General features: G+C 40.3%; 1 protein-coding gene across 1 annotated transcript in view; it reads right to left on the bottom strand.

The window, feature by feature from the left end:
* ACAA2 (acetyl-CoA acyltransferase 2) overlaps positions 1 to 27109 on the bottom strand; it is a gene marked incomplete in the record, with an annotated part of 508533 nt that overhangs the window by 401883 nt on the left and 79541 nt on the right. Inside the window, 1 exon segment of the mRNA XM_044078294.1 lies at positions 17419 to 17585. Coding sequence (XP_043934229.1) covers positions 17419 to 17585 — 167 coding nt within the window.

Below are 27109 nucleotides of genomic sequence, written 5' to 3'. Positions count from 1 at the left end.
CTCTGCTTCTCATTCTTCTGATAATTTTTCTCTTATGCTTCCATGGAGACAAGCTGATTAGAGGGCATAAAAAAGGCCAAAACACTGATTTCTTCAAGGTTGAAAGTTAATTTTTTCAGAAAACATGCAAATTGATTTTCATGTGTGGGAGGGGAATAAAGGTTAAAAAAATAAAAAGACTGACACCAATTAGTGTAAAAGAAGCACACATACATCTTGGCATGGATAACCTCTTTTTTTAGGTCTATTTGGGACAACATGCTGTAGTGGTGCTGCGGTAGCGTTGTCACCTCACAGCAAGACGTTGTCCCGTTCGATTCTCAGCTAGAGCGTCTTCTGTTTGGAGATATGCGTGAATGGGCATACCTTCGTTGAAGATTGTGCGTCAGGGCTGGCTCGGCACAAAAAATTTACTGCCAATCATTAGCGGACCGGAGTTCCGCTGTGGCGACCCCTAACCGGGAAAGGCCAAAAGACGCAAATTTGGGACAATTGTTCCTATTGGAAGGGATAAGGTTCATCATCTGAAGATGTACATAGATAGCTTTGTGCTTTTGCATTAAGTCAACAGGTTATAGGGGTGTGTTTGTTTTTCTGTTGAGGGTTTTCATTAAAGGCAAAAAATATCTTGTAAAATGTGACATAGGTTTAAATGTTGATAAGAAAAAAAAAATGTATAAAAAGGATCAACCTGTCAAACATTAGTGGATGCATGCATCACACAAGCTGTAAATACTCATTTAAAAAAATGTAATCTATAATGAGAGAAATGGCTTCTTACCTTAATGGCAGCACTTCCTATATTACCTTGAATGTGAATGGTATCACAGGTATAATGCAACGTGCAAAAAGCAATGCTACACGAGACATTTGGAAAGAGTGAAGCATGTGAGTTAGATAAATAAAGCACTCCAGGATGGATATTCAGCAGAATAACCAGGGACAAAGGAAAAGAGAAGTACGTATATTAATTGCCAGAAGAGCTGCAAGTGATAGAAAAGGAAAAACAGATTTGTGGTAGTATGGTGGTATTAGTAAGGGGTATGGACTAAGCTGGCACTTGGAAGAAAGTAATAAAGATCTGAAAGGTTTTGTTCAACAGTAACCGACAAGAAGGGGGAAGCAAAAACATCCTGGGAGAAAGCTGTGGGGGTTAATGACTAAAGACAGTACCCATCAGACCCAGCTTCATATAGGCCCATTTCGGTTTATGTCTATAATGGTTACAAGACACACAAAGGCGTCGCCAAAACTAAGATGGATCAATGTGGTTTTGTGGAGGGGAGGCAAACATCTGACAATAATAAAACAATGATGATCCAGAGAGAAGCAGAATGTAAGAAAATATCACTGTTGGTGGTGGGTCTGGATACAGAGAAAACATTCCACAGAATAATCTGGGATTTTATGAATACGACAATGGAAACATTTGCATTTCCTGAATAAGAATCTCCGAGCTACACGCTCTAGGGACCTTAACCTTGTCACCACAATAAACAGAACATGCTGGAGGGATAGATTCCTGTCCCAGAGACTTCCCATACTCTGGAACAGACTACCTATGTCAAACAGAGCTCCTCATTAGCACTCAAGAAAAATCTTGATGATTGGATGGGAAATGGGAAATTCACCCCAGGAATCACTTCTGTGGCTCTGCTCGACAGGGGCACAGGAAAATAATTTTCTTGGGTGGCGAAAGCCAGGGTACATTTTTTGGCTAGGTTTGTATGGGCCGTAGGGCCGATAGCCTAGTACCTACCTATGGACCTATAAGAAGGTTAACTAGGAGAATATATGAGCAACTGGAACCAAAATCAAAGTGGGACGGTTCCTCTCTGATAAGTCACAGCTGAACAGAGATACAAGGGAGGGGTGGCCTTTTTTACCTTTATTTGTGTTATATTTAGAACCTCTGGCAAAGAAAAGCAAGGGACTCAGAAATTCAAGTACATACATGGTATGGTATTCAAGAAAAATGGTCTTTATTTGCAGATGATATTTTGTACCTGATAAAACCAGGAAAGGACATCTTAATGCTACAGAACATTCTGAGATGGTCCAGTGTTGTTTTTTCCAGAACAAAGATAAAATGAAGGCCATAGCTGTAAAAAAAATGTAGCAACAAAAAAGGTTTGCACGGAAGCAGCTGCACGCTCAACAGGACTAAAATAGCAATAAGAGCAAAGATGCTGTTAAAGAATAAATAAATTTATTAGAAATATAACAGCAATAGACAGGTGGTTTTAGCATACAGCCTTCAGTGTGAAGTAGGCTGTATATAGTGTACCAGCCGAAACCGGGTTTCGTGCAGTTGCTGTTTGTTGTAATTATCAGCTTTTATCATGGTCATGTTATGCTGGCTTTTTTGTTCCTGTAAAAAAATGTATCCACACACAAGTTGTTCAGCAATACCCATATTTATGGTGACATGACAAAATGAAGCACTTAGGAATATGGGTCAAAAAGGCCAGTTTTATGGCAGCTAAGGATATTCAGGAAGAGACTAAACAAAAGAAAATACAAAATTGAGAAAATGTAAGCTCTTGCATAAGGCTATGGAAAGCAAGATACAAGCAATAAAAATGTTTTTGGTCCCTTTAGTTTTACACATAGGCCAAGCATATTTTTTATCAACCACAGGAGACGTTGTGGATAGTTAAAAGTTGAAGGATTTTATACGAGGAGGGGAAGAGGACAAGAGAGTCTAGTGGAATAGGTTGATCCTTCCAAAAGGAGAAGGTTTAGGATTACTTGATTTGAAGGGATATTTTAGAGCTACACAGTTAAGGCTCTTATATGAAACACAAGCTGAAAGCTACATTTCAAAGTGAAAAATGATGATAAAAGTGGGGGGATTCAAGAAATAAGGAAACAGTGGGATTTTGGATGCAGATCCTTAAGGAGAATAAATAGTCATACAGATTATATTCATAAAGTAGCAGAAAGTAAGAACTAAGTCAACATGGGAATGGAGAAAGGAGATTTTCCCAATAGGGATGACTGCAATTAGGGTTGGGAGGGTGGCCTAATGGTTAAGGTGTCTGCCTTACAAACACAAGGTGCAGGGTTTGTGTCTCACGAGGGATAATTGGCTAGGCTTAACATGGCTCGCAAGGGCAATTAGCCTAGTACTAATCTATGAATCTATATGGGCAAGACGGGCTAGAATTTACTGGAGAAAACTGGCAAAGAAACCAAGGTATTGGGAACACACGGAAATGCGAAGAGGCCAAGAAGACATTTGGACTGCAGGCTAGCTATTACCTTCCCTTATCAGGAATTGATATATGCAAGGAAAAAGGGATTGGGGAATAAGTGAAAGACCTGCACTGGTTGAGTTTTTAGCTGAATCTACAACAGATGCTGTTGTTAAAGAGCTAATTAGTACGGCATATAAAATATTGCAGGAAAACTATAGTAAGCAATCAGAGGGAGGTCAGAAGAGAGTAGGAAGAGAGCTTACATAAGCAATTCACAAAGAAACAATGAGAGGACATATGTATGGTTCCCAAATATGCAAAAAAAAAAAAAAAGTCCGGAAAATTTTTGCTTGGAAGTGTTTGCAGTTACTTTTATACCCCAAGCAGACAAAGAACTTTTCCTCAGGTACATGGCAAATGTTGGAGGTGTAATGGGAAGGAAAGAGATACCCGGGAGCCTATGTTTTGGAGTGCAGTGAGCTCACAAGCTTTAAAAATTCCCTACAAAGTACTCTGTCAGGAACACTGGGCAAGCAAATTAGTTTAACTAAGGGAATGTTTTTTTCTCAGCTGGGATACAGGATCTGAATTGTCTACAGATAGTAAGTCCTTGTTAAGTTCAATTCTGGTGACTGGCAAAAAAAGCAATTACTAGAAAATGGAAATCAAAGTCTAAGCCACCCATACCTGAAGTACTGAATATGGCAACAGAAATAAAAGAACAGAAGTGGGGTCTTTTAGAAAAAAGTAAGAGAATATGACATAGAAAAAAAATGAAAAATTGTGGGAACATAATGCAGAAAAATATTTTGGAGGTGGAATGAGGTTTAAGACAAGGAAGAAATTTTTAACAATTTATGTAATGTTGGACTGATTATATTGTCTAGAATACATGTGATGTACATGTTTTTAAAATGTGAACTTGTTGGTGTTTGATTACTATTATATAAATGTCAGTCTGCCTACATCATAGGTGATAATTCAATAAAGTTGTTCAAAAACAATGACACAAGAAACCTTCAGATGCTTGACCCAACCCAGTTTGGTTTCATCAAAGGAGGGTCATGCCTACTGAACCTGGTGGACTACTTTGAAAAGATCATCAAGGCAACGGATGAGGGCACAAAGGTGCATACTGCATACCTTGACCTAGCTAAGGCATGTATGATACAATACCCCACTTGGATATTGTAAACAAACTTACAGAACTGGGCATAAACCTCAATGTAACTCACTGAACAGCCAGCTGGCTCATGGGCACGACCCAGGAAGTTAACAAACTGGAAAGACCACCTCCACAAAGAGGTCAGTCACCAGTGAAGTCCGCCAGGGCTCTGTGCTGGGTCCGCAACTCTTTGGCATCCATTTTTCAGGAGTCAAAGTCCAATGTCAAGGGCCTCTGGTTTACCAAGATTACAGATGACTGTAAGCTAAGAGCAGACACAGACCCCCCCCACACACACACACACACACACACACACACACACACACACACACACACACACACACACACACACACACACACACAGATAACATCTTAAAGGAAGGTCTAATACAGAGACAAGACTGGTACCAAGGCTTAAAACTCAATCCCAAAAATGCACAATAGCACGTTTTGGGAAGTTGGCCACCTAGGAAGACTACTTCATTGATAAAAACCAAGCTGACAAAGTAATCAGGGATTTAGGGACTCGTGTAATAGTAATCTGGCTTTTGACAAACGTGTATCTAAAGTTGTAAGAAAAATCATCTATGCCTTGCCCGTGTAAATTGTGACATATAGATCCCTCACAGAAGTCATTGTGCCACTATAGTCAGCCATGATCAGAACCATCATGGAGTTTAATACCCCTTACGGTATGTACCTGACCAAGCACAAACAACTCAATGTCCAGAAAGGTTCCTCTCAAAAAACAGGGAGTAAACAATTCCTGATGCAGGCAGACGGTCTAAAAGCCCTATCTCTGTATTCTGTTCCCTACAGACTGCCGAGAGGTGATTTATTCTTGGCATATAAAGCATCCTTAAATCCCACTCTGATGGACCTTTTGCAGATCTGCAAAACAAGCAGCACCAGAACTGTTTGATCTATTTAAGTTGCTTGCAAGCAAAGTTTAAATCCTTAGGACATGTTGGAGTGACAGGTACACATCTAAGAGAATTTCCATTTTCTGTTATAAGCTTTACATCCATGCGAGGCAGACCCTTTCGCTAACACTATTCATGTTCAATGTGGATGTGGAATAGTGGATGGGAAATCAGAGATTCACCTTTTATCTGACAGCTATGTCTCTAATAGACAGTGGAAACTGTTAAATCATGTTGTAATATACACCCCTTAAAATACTCCTGAAGGCACAATAATTCATGTAATACATCTGGGTTGTATGGCTAGGCTTATAAAGGGCCAGTGGTTAATAGCACAGTATAAACCTATGAACCTATATGAGTTACATTTCTTTTGTCAAGTGTTGGTGTAGGTTACATTTCTTTTGTCAAGTGTTGGTGTACAATTGTGTACATGGTGAGAATGTCAAAAGACAAATTTTTGTGAGGGAGTGTGGGTTTAGGGTGGGAGCATGTGCAAGTGACAGCTGGTTAAGATTAGAGTAAGGGTTAGATGAACAGATAAATGCACTGTAGGGAGTGTTTGCCATGACTCTGGAGGTTAGGTTTAAGTAAGGGGGATATAGTTAGTGTTGTACATGTGTGCTGCGTCTCTTAGCTTGTCTTGTGGCCTGGAAGTGTTAATGAAAAAGTTTTCTAAAGGACACTGCATTGTTGGGGTTAGGGTTTGGGTTAGAATTACCAGTTGTGTTGCAGTACAGGGTTAGGATTAGCAACTGTGAGCAAAGTGGGGCAGAAATGTTTACTAATAACTGAAAACTAATGCTGTAACCAACCTTTGAAACCCCCATTCCATAACACTACCACTACACAAGATTAACTATGTCTGGAAATTGCAGTAGAGTTTTGTTAACAGATTGTTACAATCTATTGCTTTTTGACGTGTGAAGTTTTCCTGTTAGTGACTGATTAATATGCTGGGATGGACTTGTGGTTCAGTCTTTCATCAAGGAGATCAACAGCCATAAATATTTTACTTATACACACACACACACACACACACACACACACACACACACACACACACACACACACACACACACACACACACACACACACAAATTTACATAGAATTTTCTTCCATTACAATTCTTCAAAAAACACTAATATTCACATCATCACCAACTCCCTTTTTCCAGTTTTCAACATGGGGGCAGGTATTGCTTTAACTGTAGCCATCTCTCTCGATTCAATATCACTCTCCTACCTTCAACAGTCAACCCTCTGTATTCTGCACTGATCAAGCTAATCTTAGAATACAATGCTCCTTTTGGGATGTACTCTACCAAACATATCAAGCAGTTTGACAGATCCCAACAGTTGTTGTGTCTTTCGGCTTTTCCCGTTTAGGGGTCACCACAGCGGAACTCCGGTCTGCTAATGATTGGTAGTTGATTTTTATGTCCCAAGTTACCAGCCCTGACGCACAACCTTCAATGAAGGTACACCCATTCATGCATGTCTCCACGCAGAAGACGCTTTAGCTGAGAATCGAACCGGACAGCGTCTTATTGTGAAGCGACAACGCTACCGCAGCACCACCACCGTGGATCCCAATAGTACTGGACCAAAAAAAAAAAATTGTGGACTTAAAGGACCTGAGCTACCAAGACAGGCTGGAGACCTTGTCCCTATATTCATTACCCTCCATTCTCCATAGGGGTTTTCTGTGCCTTCCCTCCACACCATTAGGAATCTGGCAGTCCAAGAACTCTTAGTTTTCCACAAAACAAACAGTCTAGTGAACATTACAACCAGAGAGCTAAACCGGTTCCAGCAAACAAGTCACAGCAGAGAGAGATATGCACACAGTGACTGCACCTGTACTGGAAAAAAAATCCTCTCCATATCAAGCAATGTGACAAACTACATTTCACTAAATGGAATTAGACAACTACTGTAGATGCTCTAGTGCAATGGTATTAATGATGTCTAAGAAATGCTGAATATAACTATATTTTTAGAAGACCAAGTGTGCCAATCAATGATTAAGTAATTGAAGTCCCCTAGTAAGAAAGTACAGTTGTGAACCTACCATAAATGTAGATGCTCGAGTGTATTCACTGTTGCAATCATTACACTTGGGTTATCCTGCCATCAGGCGGACCAGCAGTCAGCCCGAGTTCCAAAGTCTTGGTCTGGCGTCGGTTGCTGTCACCTCTTCCCTGACATGACGTCAGTGTGCCAGGGGTATAAAACATGCAACAGACGCCATTTTCTTCAGTTTTTCTTGCCCCAGATGTCAGGTGCCCCCACTTAGGAAGGCTGGAAAGATAAAATTATGCCAAAAAACAAGCATATATTATTATAAACATTTCCTTCATCTACAAGCAAATACACCACATAGGTTGTATAGGATTGAGAAGTAAGTCCCAGCAATGAAGGGGGGATGGAGGGTGGGTAACCTGGACTGCAACAGTGAATACACTCTAACAGCTACATTTATGGTAGGTACATAACTGTACTATGTTCATCGTGTTTCACTGTTGCAGTCATTACACTTGGGTAGAATCCTAAAGCTGAGGTTGGGCGGCTGGGTCTAAACAGTAGTTGGAGAGGCTACCAGGCCCTGCAGAACTGCAGTGGCAAAGCCTGCTCTGGATTTAGAGTAGAGGTAGTGCTTGGTGAAAGTATGCACTGAGCTCCAGGTTGCAGCTTCTAAAATGTCTTTGGTTGGTACTCCTCTGAGAAAAGCTGCTTAAGTGGCTGCTGCTCTGGTAGAATGTGGCCTAATGCCCTTAGGCACTGATTTGCCATGTTGTGCATAACAGAAGCGGATGCAGTGTCCTATCCATTTTGAAACTGTCTGCTTTGTAATAGGCTTTCCTTGTGATCCTGCAGCTTAAAGCTACAAACAGTTGCTCAGTTTTTCTGAAAGCTTTTGTTTTGTCCAAGAAGAATCGTAGCTGTCTGTGTATATCCAAAGCGTGCAGAAGACTTTCACTTTTTTCTGGGGATTTGGGAAGAAGGTTGGTAAATGAATGGTTTGGTTCAAGGCCACATTGGAGACCACTTTTGGCATGAATGTTTGGTTTGTCCCAAGAGAAACCCTGTCTTGATGAAAAATGATGAAAGATTCCACAGAAATTAATGCCTGTAACTTTGAGACTCATCTTTCTGAAGTTATTGCTAGGAGCAGAGCAGTTTTCCATAAGAATTTTAGATCAGCTGTGCTGGCTGGTTCAAAAGGAGGCAGTGTGAGTTTTTCCAAAACAAAACTGAGATCTCACGTTGGTACTGGTGCTCTCCTTGGGGGGGGGGGTCTTATATTTTTTGCTCCTCTGAGGTACTGTCGTAGTAGAGGATGTGAAAAAATTGGAGGTTCCGTATTGTAATGAGCTGAAATGGCAGAGGCATGGATTTTAATTGATGAGAAAAATAGGCCTTTGTCCAGCATCTCAGTTAGGTATTGCAAAATCTGAGGTATATTTGGGACAAGTGGGTCGAGCCCTTGTGCCTGGTTCTAAGCACAGAATCTCTTCCATTTTTCTGCGTAAGATTTCCTAGTGCTGGGCCTCCTGGCTTCTAGAATGACATCCATAACAGCTTTAGAGAGAGGAGCAGTCTGAGTGGCTACATTATCTGCCATGCTGCCAGATTTAAGGTTCTGAGTTGACTGTGCAGAATCTGATGAGTCAGTAGATGACGAATTTGAGGTAAAAGCCCAGCTGGACCTTGAGACAAGCTCTTTAGGATTGGGTACCAGTGCTGGTGTGGCCAGTCTGGGGCAATCAGGATCATTTTTGGCCTTTGTCTGACTTTTAGGAGCACCTTGGTAATAAGAGGCATCGGAGAGAAGGCATAGACTGTCAGGCCTTTCCAGCTGAATGATAGAGCATCCACTTTCCATGCTTGAGAGTGATAAATTCTTGTGCAGAATTTCTGTATTTGGTAATTGTGAGGAGAGGCAAATAGATCTATGTCTGGGCGTCCCCACTTCCTCGTTATCATGTTGAACACTTGTGGATTTAGTTTCCATTCGTGAGGATCCATGAGATTTCTGCTTAGTTCATCTGCCAGTGTATTTTTTGTTCCTGGCAGGAATTGTGCCTGCAGATGTACTTGATAGGTCAGTGCTGTGTTCCACAAAGTCATGGCTTGTCTGCACAGGGGGTAGGAATGTGTGCCCCCTTGCTTGTTTATGTACCACATAACAGTGGTATTGTTAGTCTTTATTAAAAGTTGTCCTGGATGCAGAAGGTCCTTGAAAGCTGTCAGGGCATTCTGTACAGCTAGCATCTCTTATTTGTTCCTTGGCCCACGTGCCTTGAATACATTTTCCTGCCATATGTACCCTCAGACATAATCCGATGCATCCGTTATTGTCTGCCTGGCTGTGGGTAAGGTGAAAGGCTGTCCCTTGTTGTGATGACAGGCTTGGGACCACCATCGAAACTCCTGCTGTAGGCAGGGAATTAAAGTTATGATTCTAAGTCCAAACACTTTTCAGGTACCATTGTAGTTTCCTCATATGCAGTTTTGCATATGGAATTAGTAAAATGCAGGATGCCATGTAGCCCAGGGCCTGCAGAATTTTTCTTGCAAGGAGCTGGGTTTTTGTTGCCATCATTTGAAAGTAACGAGTCAGTTGCCTTTGTTTGTCTGGCGTGAGATAAGCCATCTGGGCAATTGTATTTAAGCTTGCACCCAGGAATATTATCCAGAGAGGGTACTAGTTTTGATTTCTTTTCGTTTACTGTGTACCCTAGGCAAATTCGTAATCTTTTTACAAATGCTAGATGCTTTAGAAGAATGTCCTTGCTCTCTGCTTGAATAAGGCAGTCGTCCAAGTAGGGATATATTTGAATTCCTTTTTGTCTGCAGAATGCAATTTCTGGTGCCAGGCAGAATGCAATTACTGGTGCCAGGCATTTTGTGAAGATCCTGGGCGCAGTAGATAAGCCAAAGGGCAGTGCAGAGAATTGGTAATGCATTGAGCCTGCTATGAATCTCCGGTACCTTCTGCATGATTGTCTGATTGGGACATGCAGGTATGCCTCCTTGAGGTCCAAGGTGACTAGCCAAGCCTTCTTGCCCAGCATGGGCAGAAGTTGCTGTAGTGTTGACATTTTGAATCTTGGAACATCCAGGAAAGTATTTAGAATTGGCAGGTCCAGTATTGGTCTCCAGGCTTTGTCCTTTCTGGGTACTAAGAAAAGTCTTTAAAATCCTTGTCCCTGTTCTTGCTGAGGAACTCTTTGAATAGCTTCCATGTCCATAAGAGCAGCAATCTGTTTTTGTGCCTCTGCCCATTGGTTTTGTGGCAGATCTGGCATACCTTTTGATTTTGGAAGCATGTGAAAGTGTAACCTGTATCCCTGAGAAACAATATTCAGTACCCATTTGTCCTGGGTGATTATGTGCCAATTATTTTAAAAAAGTGCTAGCTTTCCCCCTAGGGGTGCTGCCAAAAGGTAAGCGCTTGGCATCTGGAGAGGGAAGTCATTGAGACTGTTTCCTATAAGGCTGTGATTTTCTCCTCCTTTGGGGGCTGATGCACCCCATTGTTTAGGTCTGTAGGAGCCTTGGGGCTGAGATCTGCCTCTTGGCCATCTGTATCTGCCTCTTTGTGGTCTGTCTGAAATTGGAAAGGACCAATTTTTTGAAGGCCAGTTTCTGCTAAATCTAGGTGGTTGAACCTGTAAGAAATCCTTCACTGTCTGCATTGATTTTGCTTTATCCTCCATTTTCTTTAACACCTCTTCTGCCTTAACACCAAACAAAGCATCATGCTGTAGAGGAGCATCCAATAATTTTACTTTAACATGGTCAGGTAAACTTTGTTCTTTCAACTAAGCATGCCTTTGAATAACAGAGCCTGTAACTGCGGCTCTACAAGAAGCCTCTAATGAATCAAAACCACATTGCAGAGTATGCTTTCCCACTTGTTCAACCGCATGCAATAAATCCTGCATTTCCTTACTGTCAGGACTTTCTGAATTTGAGACCATTTTCTGTTTTAATAATGACATGAGGTACTGTTGATATTTAAGCATGTGAAACTGGCAATTTAAAGCCCTTACAGCTAAAGTAGCAGAAGTGTAAACTTTTTTCCTCCCATCTGTCCAGAGCTCTGGAATCCCTATCCAAGGGGACAGGACTTTTAGCAGTGGAAGCCTTAACCCCTTTAGGACCCTGGGAAATTGTTTCTGGGTCTGCAGCGGGGTTTTTGTAAAGAAATTTATGAGAGTCAGGGACCCTGTAGTACCTGTCTGGCTTGACTGATGCAGGGGGTAAAGAATCAGGAGACAGACTGGATTCAGAGAAAACATCATCAACAATATCAACCACAGGGGGGATAGCCAGGGGCCTGTGCTGTGGCAATAAAAGGAAGTCTCTGAGCCTTTACTTGGATTCTGAGTAATCCTGGCTCTCCCAATGGAAATGTTCCCTCATGGTGTGCAGGGTTCCCCAAAGGAATAACCCTCAGGCGGAGAGGCTAAAGGTATAGACTCTTCTGCATCAGAGTCCTCATAGGGAGGGACAGAATATCCCTGATCAGAAGAGGAATCAGAGGAAATAGAAACCTGGTCAGAGGAATCATAGTCAGTGTCTTGCCTAGGCCTTTTGTCAGGAGGGGGATGGGAACCCCTGATTAAAGTAATTAGGTCTTCGGCCATTTTAAGCATCTGTTTCTTTGGCATGGATGACTGTTCAGGAGAATACTGTACTTGTTTCCTTGTCTTTAATAGAGTCTTTGACTTTGCCTTGGCTGCTGTAGTAGACTTAATTGTAAGCTGTGATGGTCTGAAAACATCCTCAAAAGCCGATGCCTGCTCAGCGGCTCCAGACCCATCTGAAGGAATATTTTCCGTAGGCCCAATACCTTGAGTTTCCACAGGCCTCGGTGTCTCCACGTGGCTGTCGGTTGCAGCCTGTGGCTCTAAGGTAGCAGGTGTCAGGGGCTACGAAAGCGCCTCACTGAGAACCGGCGACTGGCCTAGAAGAGGCTTTATCGTCGGTTTTGGACCTCGGATGCCTGTCCTTTTCTTTGTCTTTGCGTTTTTTATAAATTCCGGTCATCGGTTGCTACGACGGCATTATGTAATTAAACCTTCAGCCAAAATAATGTGAAGCAAAATCAAACCAACGTTTAATAGTGCGCTTATTGAATCTAGCACAAAAACGACAACTGGTAACGTCGTGGTCAGGGCCTAGGCAAGGAATACAGTAGGAGTGAAAGTCCTTATGAGGTATTTGCTTCCCACAAGAAATACAATTATTAACTTTTACTGACATCGGCCTGGAGCAAGAAAAAGTTTCCCCAACGGGGTACTTAGCTTTATTGAAGACTTTGGATCTGAAACTCAATTTGAAAATCTCAGGAGTCGGCCGACCAGCACTTGCAAACTGCTTTTGCTTTGGGCACCGCGCGGCAAGAAAGACTGAAGAAAATGGCGTTGGTTGCATCTTTTATACCTCTGCCGCACTGACGTCAGGGAAGAGGCGACAGCATCCGACGCCGGACCAAGACTTTGGAACTCGGGCCGACTGCGGGTCCGCCTGACGGCAGGTTAACCCAAGTGTAATGACTGCAACAGTGAAACACGATGAACATGGTATTTGTTTTGACATTTAATACCTCAATAGTCGCGATGTTAATTAGCTGATATTTGAGCAACACTGAATGGGATCTGCAACAGTTGGATTTGTTAAGGGTGACTTGGATCTACAACAACTACAAGTTGAGGTTGTGGGTAACTTGATTTGAAGGAATGGTATTTCTAACAAATCTAGATACTCGTCTGCAGTTCCCCCAATGATCTGAAGCCATGATGGACACTGAACCCTGATCTGATCTGATGTAATTTATGTAGACTTTACCTCAGCATTTGATAGGGTCACACACAAAACACTGACCAATCAATTAGAACAACTAGGTTTTAATGTAATCTTGATAAGATGGATAGCTCACAGATTACAAATAGGACATGGCAAGTATCAAACAACAACTGGACAGGTGGCATTCTAGGTTACAGTCAAGGTGATCCACAGGGCTGTCTTAGGCCCATACTTCCTTTGGTTGTATCTTTCAGATCTGTCGTTTTCATTTAAGGTGTTCTACATGGAAAATGCAGATGACTTGAAAAACGGGAAACAGACTGATTACATCTGTTACAGATAGGATGCGTCTGGGTCTGCGGTCTGGAAAAGAACTTCACTAAATTGACAACATGGGCATATAAGGATAACATACTACTATCAATAAACAAACTGTACAACAGAAAGAAGAAACTGTTGCAAGAGAGAGTAAAATCCCAAGAGTGGAGGAGCTCCCTGGTCAGCCTCAGTAAGAAGCTGCGATCCCTCATAAAATCCTCCAAAGCTAGTTATGAAAATAAAAATCGCCACTGATTCTAAAGACAACCACAAAACATTCTATAGCTATGTCAAGAATCTCAATGGCAACACTCAGATCTGATTTGAGTTACAGTACAATGGCACTAAATATACAGACCCAACTGATATTGCCAACATCCTGGCAGATGGGCCCTTTAGGGGGTGAGAGAGGGATAAAGTTAGCACTGGAAAGACCCCAAAAGTACCTCACCAAGAGGATCAAAGGGCTCAAACAGATGCCATATGCTGCCCGGTTAAAGAAACTCCAGCTCTACTCAGTGGCATACCGCCTGTTCAGAGGCGATCTGTGCCTGATGTATAAAGCCATGTCCAACCCGGAATTAATGGACATGCTGCACCTCAGAAAATCCAAATCCCATCGAGCTACGTGCTCGAAAGACTTGAACCTCAGCACTGAAATAAATAGGACATGCTGGAGGGACAGATTCATAACCCAGAGGCTCCCTTCACTCTGGAATAAAATCCCAGTATAGGTTAGGCAGAGTCCCTCATTGACTCTCTTCAAGAGGAATCTTGATGAGTGGATGGGATTTCATAGGTTTACCCCGGGTATCACTTCTGTGTCACTGTTAGACAGGGGCACAGTATACTAACCTCGAAAAAGAGCATAGCAAATAGGTGGCGAAAGCCAAACACATTCTGGCTAGGTTTATAAATGCCCTAGGGCAGATAGCCTAGTATGAACCTATGAACCTACCTCTATACTGGAAGAATGCAAAGTTCCTGTAATCACGGCTGCACAGGTAAAAACCACACTCTCCAAAGCCAAGAACACAGCATCCATGGGACCAGACAACATCCCAGGCTGCGTTCTACACGAACTGGCACCCCACCCAAGTACCATGTTCAATCATAGCCTCACCTCAGGCTTTGTGCCAAATGAATGGCGCACAGCAAGGGTTATCCCACTCCACAAAGGGGGAGCCACCACGGACCCCGGGAACTACTGCCCCATTAACCTGACGAGCCCGGTCTGCTTTGCCATAACATATCATCATGGAACTTATAAACAAAGACATTGGTAATCTCCAAACTCAGGACCCCACCTAGTTTGGGTTTGTAAAAGACAGATCATGTCTCCTAAACCTGATAGACTTCTTTGAAGCAGTCACCAAAGCCGTAGACTAGGGTAAGGTGGTTCACACAGCCTATCTAGATCTTGCCAAGGCTTTCGACACCATCCCCCACTCTGGAATTATAGATAAAAATCACTAAACTAGGTATAAATCACTATGTCACAAGATGGGTTGCCAACTGGCTCACTGACAGAACCCACACTGTGAAAGTAGCAGACTCCAAATCCGACTTCAGACCAGTGACAAGTGGAGTACCACAGGGTTCAGCCCTGGGTCCTCTCCTGTTTGGTATCTAATTCTCTGAAGTATAGGCTAACACAGAAGGTCTTTGGCTAACGAAGTTTGCAGATGACTGCAAACTAGGAGCCATAGTCGAAACTCCTAACGATGTGGACATCCTAAAAAAGGGCCTCACTGAGACAGATGCCTAGCCTCAAGCTCAATGCCAAAAAGTGCATGGTCATCCCCTTTGGTAAAAACTCTGTACCCATGAACTACAACATAGGTGGTAGTATACAACACCGAAAGTGTGATAAGAGACCTTGGGATACAGGTGGACAGTAGTCTCTCCTTTGATAATCACATCGCCACAGTAGTCAGGAAATCCTTCTATGTGGTACACCTAATCATAAAAGGGTTCTCATCCAGAAAAAAAAAAAAAAAGAGCTCATTGTTCCCCTCTATAATGGGTCTAAATGAGTGATGAGTAGAGTACAACGCCCCTTTTGGTATGTCCCTCACAAGACATCTACAACTGGAAAGGCCACAGAAATACCTCACAAAGAGGATTACCGGCCTCAAACAGATGCCCTACGCAGACAGACAGTCTCAAAAAACTCCAGCTTTACTCCGTCGCATATCGCCTACTCAGAGGTGATCTTGCCTAACATACAAAGCTATATCAAACCCAGAGCTGTTGGACATGCTCCACTTAAAGAAATCCCTCCGAGCTACACACTCTAGGGACCTAAACCCTGTCACCCCAATAAACAGAACATGCCGGAGGGACAGATTCCTGTGCCAGAGACTTCCCATACTCTGGAATAAACTACCTACTTATATCAAACAAAGCTCCTCATTAGCAGTATTCAAGACAAATCTTGATGATTGGATGGGAAATAGGAAATTCACCCCGGGGATCACTTCTGTGGCTCTGCTCGACAGTGGCACAGGAAAATTATTTTCTTGGGTGGCAAAAGCGTACCTTTTTGGCTGGGCTTGTATAGGCCCTAGGGCCAATAGCCTAGTACCTTCCTATGAACCTATAAATACATCAAAAACCAAGCATGTTACTTGAGAGACAGACTGAAAGGTGAATATTCAGTATAGCCCACAGTGACTGAAACTGTACATTCATTTAAAGAACAAGGGTATATGGGTAGATCCAGCTTGGAGTTTTTCTGACCAAATCAACCAACTGGTCAATGATAGTTATAATGCTACAGGTTGTATAAAAATATTTTTAAAATTTAGGAAGTCAGAAATGCTGAAATCATTGTAAGTTACATCAGACCCATACCAGAGTACAGAATAATATATAAACCTTATAAGAAAACTAGCACGAGTAAACCGGAAAGATTACACCAGAAATATACCAAGAGCATCCATGGATGTGAAAGTGTAAGTTATTACTAAAGATTAAAATACTGAATTTACACTGCCTCATACAGATACCTAAGAGGAAACTTTATTCAGGTCTATAGGGCATCTAGAGACAACTACCTATGGGAATGTTTGGGGTTATCAAACAAGTAGCAGAAAATCAGACATGTGGTGGTGACTACATAGGAATGAGAAGTGTATTGAATGGTTCTCAGGCAGCAGCTGATGCATGGAATAGACTACCAAATTATATTAAAGCAAGCACTAATTTAGATATTTATAACAACAATTTGGACTCTTAAGGGAATGATTATTTTGGTATACTGACAGGCTAGTAGGGAATTATTTGCCCACGCCTGAAACATATGTATGCACGTATGGATATAGATATAATTCCATGTCGCTGCACACAAAAATATGGCAAGACAAATTAATTTACTAATGCACTGATCAACAGCCTGCTTCAATGGGTACACAGCTGTTATTTCTTCACTTCAAGGTTTTCCCTTAGTTTCATACATACAACGCTATACTGAAGAGTATCGTGGTAAAATGGACCAGGGTCTGCACAGACTTACACGAGCCTGGAGTTTTCACCACCACTGACAAAATCAGCCCAGGTTTTCTTAAGATTCTACCAGTACAGCTACAATGCTATCTATATTGTTACTGGGTCACTTGGAAAATGACAAGAATATTATGAAGAGACGATTTCACATGACCACTGATTCAGACTAGCTGTAGAGGTTTAACTGCTGCGGAGTGCTAGTGTCTCCAGACAAATGCTGTTGAATTGCTGCCACATTACACAATGTTCTAAAACACATTAGAGACAATTGTTGTAATGTTTACATGTTGCCAAAGTTTGTTGGTCAAACAAATGAAAAAAAAAGTCTTAATAATGAAACAGCTACAGATCAAAGTCCTTACATAAAAAATCAGCACAAACAGGTTCCCACAGTAGGGATTAATTCAAAAGATGCAAGTGTTTAGTTAAACTATTACCCTCTTTATAGCATGCATTTCAACAGCAACTACTCTGTTTAACTAACCTGCAGGACATTGCCCATGATAATACTGTTTACTAGCTCAGGGGCCACCTTGCTAGCAGTCAGGGCAGCTCTGGAAGCATGTTCAGCCAAGTCAGTAGCAGAGTGATCTTTCAACAGTCCTCCATAAGTACCAAATGGGGTACGTTTGGCAGAAACGATGAACACACCTACAGAAAAGTAATTAACAAAAATGAATAATTATGGTCACGAGAGAAGATCAAATGTCTTTACAGTGACACGTTCCATTTCCTTCAGTATCAGAAATACAACAGAGCCAGAGAACAGCACTTTAACAAAATTGAAGAAAAAAACAAACAAAACAAAAGACTGAAATGTGTTACAAATGCAAAAGCTAAGGAAGGAAATAAATGGGGAAAAGTGTTGGAAATATTTGGGGTCCATTACAAGTAAAACCTTGTATTAGACAAATGCAAAACATTACATACTCTTATCTCTATCCATAACTGGTTCACCACTGCGTGAAGTCAGTCAGGTGTGAATATGATTGACAGTATCGGAGCTGCTGTACCTGTGATGCAGTGCTGGAAAAAAGCAACTTATGCAAAACTATGACTGTTAAACTGTAGTAAGAATGCACATGCTCTGGTTACGGTAGTGACAATGCAAAGTGGCACTGATCTGATATTTCCCTACATTGACTACTAAACAATTTTACAAGTCACAGAAATCTCTGCGCAAAGAACATGCTTTAAAAAATGTTTTGAAGAATTCCCATGCTCTGTGCGTTATCCTCCATTTTGTATTTTAAATTATTAATAAACGATTTGCATTATATACAAAATCAAAAATAAAATACTGAATACTACTACTAATATAATGCAGTAGAAAAATTAAAACAAATTCAGCTAATATATTCATTTATACTGTAATAACTTTTTCAGTTTCACTCCGTATATAAAATCGGTGTTTTTACCATTTGCTCTCACTGGAGATGCAACACATTTCGTTACGACAAAAACAGTGGCTAAATTAATAAGCTTGTTTAGACTTGGTGGAAATTCTTTCCTCAATTAATTGTGAAAACTTGCAATGGCCAATAAAGTCCACAAAAGTATATATTAAAAGGTTTTAATGCAACTAGGAGTCACAGCATTTATGCTCTCTGTATGTTCTGCTCTTACAGCAGAATCTTCCAGTTCAGCATCTGACAATGCCAGAATAAGAGCTTACCAGTTCAGTGCTGCAGCCATTCCCTTCTCCTCCTACTACTCCGGAGTACTGTGGAATACCATTTATCTGGGCTCAAAGCAACACATCCTACAAATACTCCTGTAAGCAGGGATACTGCCGCAGTAACGAATCTAAGAAAAAAGCATGCAAGAATGCAGAAGTACTGTGTCCGCACCTCAAGTGCAGTACGAGAAGTATCTCTGCAATATTCACTAAGGTTTCAGATGTTAAGCTCTCTCTTCACTACCATGAAGGTAGGGCGCCACTATACCTTTTAACACACCAGAATAAACCAAACACACCACTCTAGCAGAAACATATATCTGGTATTTAATGCAGAAACAGTCCCATGAAAACATGCTTACACACATCTTCAGGACTAGAAGTCTAAAAAAAGTTATCACATAACATTTCTGAACATCAGTTTACAGCAGTACAAAAAATAGCAGCAGCAGATTTACGTTTTCCATGTAGTTACATCTTTGGAAGACAGGACACAACATCAGACCATGTCCCAAGGAAGTAAGTACTGCAAGACACTCAAAATGTGGCAAGGATGACAAACTGTGTTGCAAATTAAATATTTTACAAATGTATCTATGACAAAACAACAAGATTAACAAATGGGAGATATTCTAGTCCATTACATAGAAAATGGTACACTGTGACATATTTGTAGATGTGCACCAGAGGCGAACACAGGGTACTCTACTTGAAAAACTGGCCTCTGAAGTCATTCTTGCAAAACTGCCTCACTACAGTAGCACAGCATCTCCTGTTAGAAGGTAATTTTAGTAAATATGGAAGTGGTGTGGCTGTCCAACTTGAGTACAATGTCATTTTTACAGAAATAAGTAAACAAGGGACTCTGAGGTGTCATGATACAGTATAAAACAACAAGTTACAGTCAATGGGCACTCAGTAATACATCCTACTTAAGATACTCTACTTTCCTCAAAGAAAGTCAGGAGACATTTTGAAGCTCCTACTATGGAAGATTTGTATCGTATACCAAAAATGTGTGATTTTCAGCCTACATTTTACAGAGTTGGACACATTTCAAAACAAATAAGTGTATACCCCACCAACTCAAAATGAAAGGATACTTGCTGATCATTGAATCATCTCCCATGAAGCTAAGTGTACTTGGGGGGGGGGGGGGTATTCTCTGCTAAGTAGGCTATGAACATTTCAAAAACCTCCATGGAACTAGGTCTTCTATTTATAAATAGAATGCCTTTGCCCATTTTACTGCCTTTATTGTTCTGTCCCATGCCACAGTAAGAATGCCACTTTGTCAAGTGTGCTTAACCTGTTTATAAAAAAAAAAACACTTACATGAATCTTTGAGCTCCTTGTTTAAAGTATTCCTTGTTATTCAACATCCTCTTACAACAGCAACTCCCAGATAATAATCTTATCCACAAGGATACCAAGAACAACATTTGTAGTCTATTAGCAGCTTATTCTCAGATATCCTCACCCATGGGTCATTGTTGTTAGTACACAGATATTCACTTTTTGCCAACTTACTGCATTTCACAGCACAAAATAAGCAAAAAATGTTTTACTTACATATACAGAAGCCCACTATTTACCAAGTTCTCTATTACTACTACTCTGCATAGTCCTTATCTTCTCACCCTGTCAGCATCCAGTTCAAATCTCAGTTTCTCAAGACTAGCACAAAACAAGGCTCACATTTTTCCCTTTACCTGTAGCAAACAATGGGACTGATATTTTCCTTTTCTTTCGCTGATCCACAAGTTTATTTAACTATCAGTCTTACCATTCCTGTTCTTGCACTACTGGCATCTGGTTCAAATTTATTTATTTAACATTTGTTTACTGGGAAAGTCAGACTTAGAACAAAGTCAATTTTCAGTGGAGGCCTGGACAGAAACGCTCTAGATGCAGGTCTTTGTAATGTGGGAGGAATCCAGAGCACCCGGAGGAAACCCACACGAACGCAAGGAGGACATGCAGACTCTGCACAGAAGGCACTCCAGCTGAGAATCGAACCGGACAACCTCTTGCTGTGAGGCAACAATGCTACCACTGCACCATACAAATCTAAGCTACTTCTAATATTGTTGGTCCTCTCCTGGGTTTCTGTCTCTCATTCAAGCATTTTCTTTTGAAACATTGAACTTCTCTAAATTATGTAGGATCCAGAAATAGTCTCCTTCACCTTGATGATTGCAGGTCTGTTGTCTCTACTTTTTTTTTTTTTTCTTCCCAAGCCAGATCTACCTCCATATAGGTTTTTGACCCATTCAGAAAAATATTCTAAAGATTGCTGGGTGTAACGGTTTGAATCTCACCTCAGCCTTATGAGAATTGTCACATTATCATTTAAGACATATAGAGACATACATTAATAGAAAACAAGCCATATCAGCATTTTTGCATTCCTATATTCTAAATCAGTTATGCTTTCTAACAATTATTCATGCCAACATTACATAAATTGATTAACTCCTGTTATCCCTTAACCTCACTCCCCCTGAGTATTATACTGCATGCATGGTTCCCACAAATTTTATTTCTATGTAATTTGCTCCTTCCCTTTTCTAAAGGTCCACCTCTAGTAGTTTTACCTCCTTCACAATATTCAGTGCTTCAATTACAATGGGCTTAGATACTGACTTCCATTTTCTACGAATTGCTTTTTTGACAGCTAATAGCATTAAACTTAGTAAGGCCTTACTATGCAAGTAATTCAGATCATGTGCCCCAGCTCAAAAGAATAATTTCCCCCAACATTTCTGACAACAGTACTCTGTATGGAATTTTAAAAATCTGCCAACTTGTTCCACCCACCCATGTCCCCAGTCACTTCTCATTTTCATCACACCTCCAGCATTTGTTGCCCATCTGAGGAAAAAAATCCCTGAAGTCTGCTTTGGTTTAAAATACCTATGCAGACACATTCCAGCAAAAATCATAATCCTTCTGGATATTGCTGCATACATGGGATCCATGAAGAGGTCTTCAAATTGTTCCTTTGTAAATTGTCCTTCCAGCCTCTCTTCCCAATCTTTTCTAACCTCCTCTGGTTGATTCTTATAGTTGTTGTGCAATATTTAATTATTCCTTGCTAACAGCAGCTTTTTTTTTTTTTTTTTTTAAGAATCGACTTAAAACTACCAGAGCTGGTCTTTCGCTTAGCACTCCTCTATCCCTTCGCTCTCTCTCTCTCGCTGCCTATAATCAGATATCATTGCTGGCATCATTCATTAGTAGGGAATACAGTCTCTATCATGGAACCATTACAATTCCCTCTCTAGTTATGATCTGCATCCAAAACCCTGATTTCTCTATTTCTTGAACTTCCCCAGTTTCATCACCATCCTTTTTAGCTTTATGACCTTCTATTTCCATTATGTACATGTATCTTTAACTGTGTACCTCTAAAGAATTAATTTAAATCAGATAATTGTGATTATCTACTTATTCCCCTTAATTCCTGATCTCTTCCCTTCCAAAATAAATTATTTTTATCTCTTTATTAATTACAATTAAGTTATCCTCCAGTTGAAATGAAGATATGCCTAATGTAAACATAATACTAAAGGGACTGAAAACATTTTCACATCTATAAACCAGTTTCTCAGATTTTGTATTGCCTTTTGTTTAGCCTCTTCCCTTGTATCTTATTGCTGAACTAATATGTGTGGGTACACATCTACCACTACAGTCTGTATTTTATCTACATTAATTTTATATCCCAAAAAGACTTGAAACTGTCACAAAATGTCCTACACCACCAAAATATCCTTTTCTGGATTTATCAAGTACAAAATAATATCATCTACAAATAAAGCTAACTTTTCTTGATTACCATACCAGTTATATCTTTGAATTCACAAGTCCTTTATTTTTTGTGAATGGCTCTAAATACATGGAAAATAAAAAGAGGAAAAAAAAAAAAAAAAAGGTCACCCCTGCCTTGTTCTTCTGTTTAAACACAGCCTGGTGGAGAAGAACCCACTCACCTTAATTTTTGTCTCCAACTATTCATACATACCCTTCAATAACCTCATTCACCAGGGAATGAAAATTCTTCCACTGCCCCACTCAAAATCTCAGCTATCAAATGCTTTCTCTGCATCAAGTCTCATCAACAATAGTGGCATTTTCTCACATTCTACTTTCTTCAATCACTCTATTAATGCTGAGAAATGTTTATAATGTTTACCTGTACTCTAAAAACACATCTACCAATTTTGGCAACTCCTTTGTCATCCTCTTAGTTAGTATAGACAAACACTTAATAACGATTTAAAATCAAAATGGTCTAAAGGGTCTTTTAATCTCTTTGGGTAAAACAGCCACCACAGCTTTTTTTTCCAAGAGGCTAGTGCTCCCCCGCCCCTTTTAAATACAGTTAAACACCACCTTCCAAATGTTCATCACTTCCTTCCTTCCTAACTTCCAAAGAAGCAGTCTGTTCCTGGAGACTTCCCTACTGATCGACATGCTCCAAGTTTGGTGACAACACTTTCTACTTTCTGTTGTCTAGGTCACTGTGCTAAACATTTTTTTGTGCTCTAGAGAGTTTGTTACTTAGCAACAACCTTCCTAAACTCATGCATATTATCCAAATACTCCCTTATTTTCCCTCCTGTTGTTCTACCACATTCCACTTATTCTGGAACACTTTTACCTTTGTCACCCCCCTCGAAATAATACATAATTTCTGTGATGATAGGAGGTACTGCCAGCCATTCCAGGAGAAGTACAGCAGTGGATGTGTAACATATGCCAGCACAGCTAGCTGGAATTTTGTAAAGAAAGAACACTTGTGTAAAATATTACCATGACCATAGATGTTCTTCTCTTCTATGTTGCAGTATTCTTAATGTGCGGGTTGTGTTCCTCTCTATGACCCATTGTCCAGCCAGTATACACAGAGGCAGCTGGTGACTTCAAATCAAAGGGGAGCTGCAAGAGACTGATTAATGGGTGGGGCCAATGAGAAGGGGTGTGGCCATGCTAAAAAACACAAAAACTGGGACTTACGCTGCCCTGGGTGCCAAATCATCATTATGGTTCAATCACGACAAAATGAAGTATAGAAGAAAAAAAATATTTCAATGCATTGGCTACACAACAGCTTACTTAATATCTAGATGGAAACAAAAAGGTTGTGACATGAAAAAATAAAATACTTTTTAAATACATTACTGGAATGCCAGTCAAAATCAAGTATAAAAAAAATGAGCAGCACTCAACTCAAATCACTTCTTGCACTGCAATAGTACCAAGTATCATGCTGAAAGTAGCAATCTCTGTGAGACCCCCCACTTGCAAAAATGTTTCTTATCCAAAAAAGACCTGCTACCTAACAACACCTATCTACTTGTCTCATGGGGAAAAAACATGATCAAAGTAAAAAATGAACAGCAAACAAGAAACAAGCTAAAGATAAAAGTGCTTAAAAGGATTACTGCACAGTTTATGGACCACACATGATAGACTGACATTCTGTTTAGTTTACGGGTGAAGCCTACAAAGATGACTGCAAGTCTCCAACAAATGTAATGAGGTTCTGAAAATCCTGTAATCCTGTCCTTTATTACAAACACTTTCATATGCATTTCAATACCAAAGGCTTATACGCTATATAGTTATGTAAATATTCTCTACATGGCAACAACAGAAAGGCTTTCAATGTTGGTAATTCTTTAACAGTATGCTTATTAAAGCTTGTTGCATCTTACAATCTCAGACAAGCTTACTGACAGTCATTAAAGCACTGCTACTTAAACACAGACCAACAGGTACTGCAACATACATTTTCTGAATAAGAAGAAGCATAAATCAACAGTATAAAAACATTCTGCAAAATCAAGGACAGATGAAAAGCCACTGTAGTACTTGTGCCTGCCTTGGAGGGGGGATACTCTGTACACTTACACTGCAAAACTGCTCCTTGCCTTGTTTGGACACATCCAGAGTCACTACATGGAGGAGGAGTGGGGTTCAACATGCATGTCACAATTTGAAATGTCTCTGGCTGACTGTGATGGCCCTGATACATTTGTCATACCTCTCAACCACTAATTTGCCAGAAAACCACAATTTTTTTTTTATGAAAAACGGACCAAATATGTGATGAAAAAATATAAAATAGCTACACAATATAACTGGGAACCCATCAAAGAAGGGACACTTTTTTAATATTAGTACTGTTAACTAGAGCAGCTGACAAAATAAGAACCTACATGCATTTCTGAAATTTCATTACAATTACTTATTAATTGTAAACCCTCCACGATTTATTCCAAATTTGCCATTTTGCAGAGGGATTATTAGACGGAGAGCAACACTTGAAGCCAAAATCAAGGGCAGTTGAGAGGTTTGGATATACCCAATTCTATAAAGCGATTTATTTGCACGTACCTCTCAGAAATCTGGACAGGGCCAGATATATTGGGGGAACATACAAACAGTACTAAAAATTGCTCTTGTATAAACTTGGATAGTTGACAGAATAACAGGTCTTGCGATGCATTTTTCTGAAGGGTAAGAAGTCTGAAACTCAATGTCTGTCATTTAGTGACTTGATCCCTAAATTATTTACCAGAAAATCACAAATTTTATGAGGAACAAACCAAAAATAAGAAGCAATAATCTATTCATTCTGCAAAAATCTGGACAGTTGGGAGGTATAGTTCAGCTGGGGCTGAGTTTGGTCAAATGGGGCCTCCCCCTGCAGCCATTATGTCCCATTATTTGGCCATTTTGCCCCATTTACCATAAACACCGTAATGTGCACACTGCTTTACTTCTACGATGATTTGGATTTAAAAGTTTTATTTTACATTTTACAGCACAAACACTAATAGACAAATTCTAAACAAAGCAATGCAGTCTCACAATGAAAATAGACTTAGCATTAAAACTTCTCTGCAATCGAAACCCACATTCATTGAAACAGTACTGAAACCCACATTCAAAGAAAATACATCTGGCCAGTGGCAGATAAAGATTAACTTTGGGCTGTTTTCAAATCATAGGCCCCTGACACAGGAAACCTACATGTGTTCTTTGATACACTTTCCTGACTGTATTAAATTAATTATATTCATTCTATAATACAATACAGTTGTTAGAGGGCGTTTTTAATTTGTTTTGAATATTTTTCCAGTAAACAATGAAAAAAATCCATGCAGCAATAATGTCAAAACTGCCCAATTCAGAACATTTCCATCATAAAAGTATACTCAAACCTCTACAATCCACCAGTATCAGTAAATATGCACAACCTCTGCAGATGTAAAGTCATCTAACAATTCCACATTAAAGAGATCTGTAACTAAATGAAGAGGTTGGTGCTAGCAAATAACTTTATTCCTCAAGGACAACAAGCACTTTATTTGTAGATGAAACAATGAAATATAAATTGCCTAAATTACATTAAAAATGATAAGCTAAGTAATACCGCAACAGGGAATGGATGTCAAACTGATAACAGGTTCATAGTTACTAGGTATCTCCGCCAAAGAGGACATTCTCAGGATTGCAGCATCTACCCCCTTTAAAAGTACAACACAGTACAGTATCAGCAATATATCTACACACTGTGGGAGTAGAACCCACAGCTTTCTGCATCAAAAGCAAGTACACTACCTGTTGTGCTATTAACAATGCAAGCAAACTCAGCATAAGCAGCACTAAACATTTCTTCCCTGAAGCTCTCCGCTCCTTGTAAAATCCACTCGACACTCAACTGTATCTCCCAACTTTGCAGCACAAGAAATCTGGAAAAAGCAAAAGCCCAAAAACCAGGGACACGTTTTAAATGTTGCTTGTAAAATCTTGGAAAGTTGCTAGAATAAAATGCTGTGTTACCAACATGCATTTCACTGCCAAGTCTTGAACCCAGGACCCTGTGCACTCCAGTCAGAGCAACATACCACTATGCCAAATCAACTGTTCCTTGAAACATGGGAAGACTGAAACTTAAATGACTACCATTTACTGAATTCAGTTATCATCATAGCTCTCAACCTCTTAGCACAAAAAACCTGGACAAAGCCAATAATGGGGGAATACAGCCCCCAAAATAGGGACAAATTTCAAATTTTGATCTTATAAACTTAGAAAATTGCTAGAATAAAAGGTTTTGTGTTACCATATACTTTACGAAGAATATGAAGTCTGAAATTCAAATGCCTGTCATTATTAGTGAATTAAATCCAGAAAACCACAGATTTTATGAGGAACAGAACAGAAAAATATGAGGCAAACATTTGAGCAGTTTTCACAAGTGATGGTGGGTAGGGAATTCAGGCTCTTGCTACTTGCAACTTACACACAAACACACACACACACACCTTAGTCCCAGCTCCAATGAGGATCCCAGAGAAAGGAATACATTCCCACAAGAGCAGACTGGATATCCAGCCTGCAGACGTTGCAGTCCGGTCCCCTCTGGGCATTCTGTACACTTTCGTGTGTAGTTCCAGGAATGCTCACACGCATGTGCAGA

This window comes from Protopterus annectens, chromosome 1.part1 (genome assembly GCF_019279795.1).
Source record: "Protopterus annectens isolate FY-2018-M chromosome 1.part1, PAN1.0, whole genome shotgun sequence".
Lineage (NCBI taxonomy): Eukaryota > Metazoa > Chordata > Ceratodontiformes > Protopteridae > Protopterus > Protopterus annectens.
Note: the sequence above shows the minus strand (reverse complement) of the source record. Positions and strands in the feature narration are given on the sequence as shown.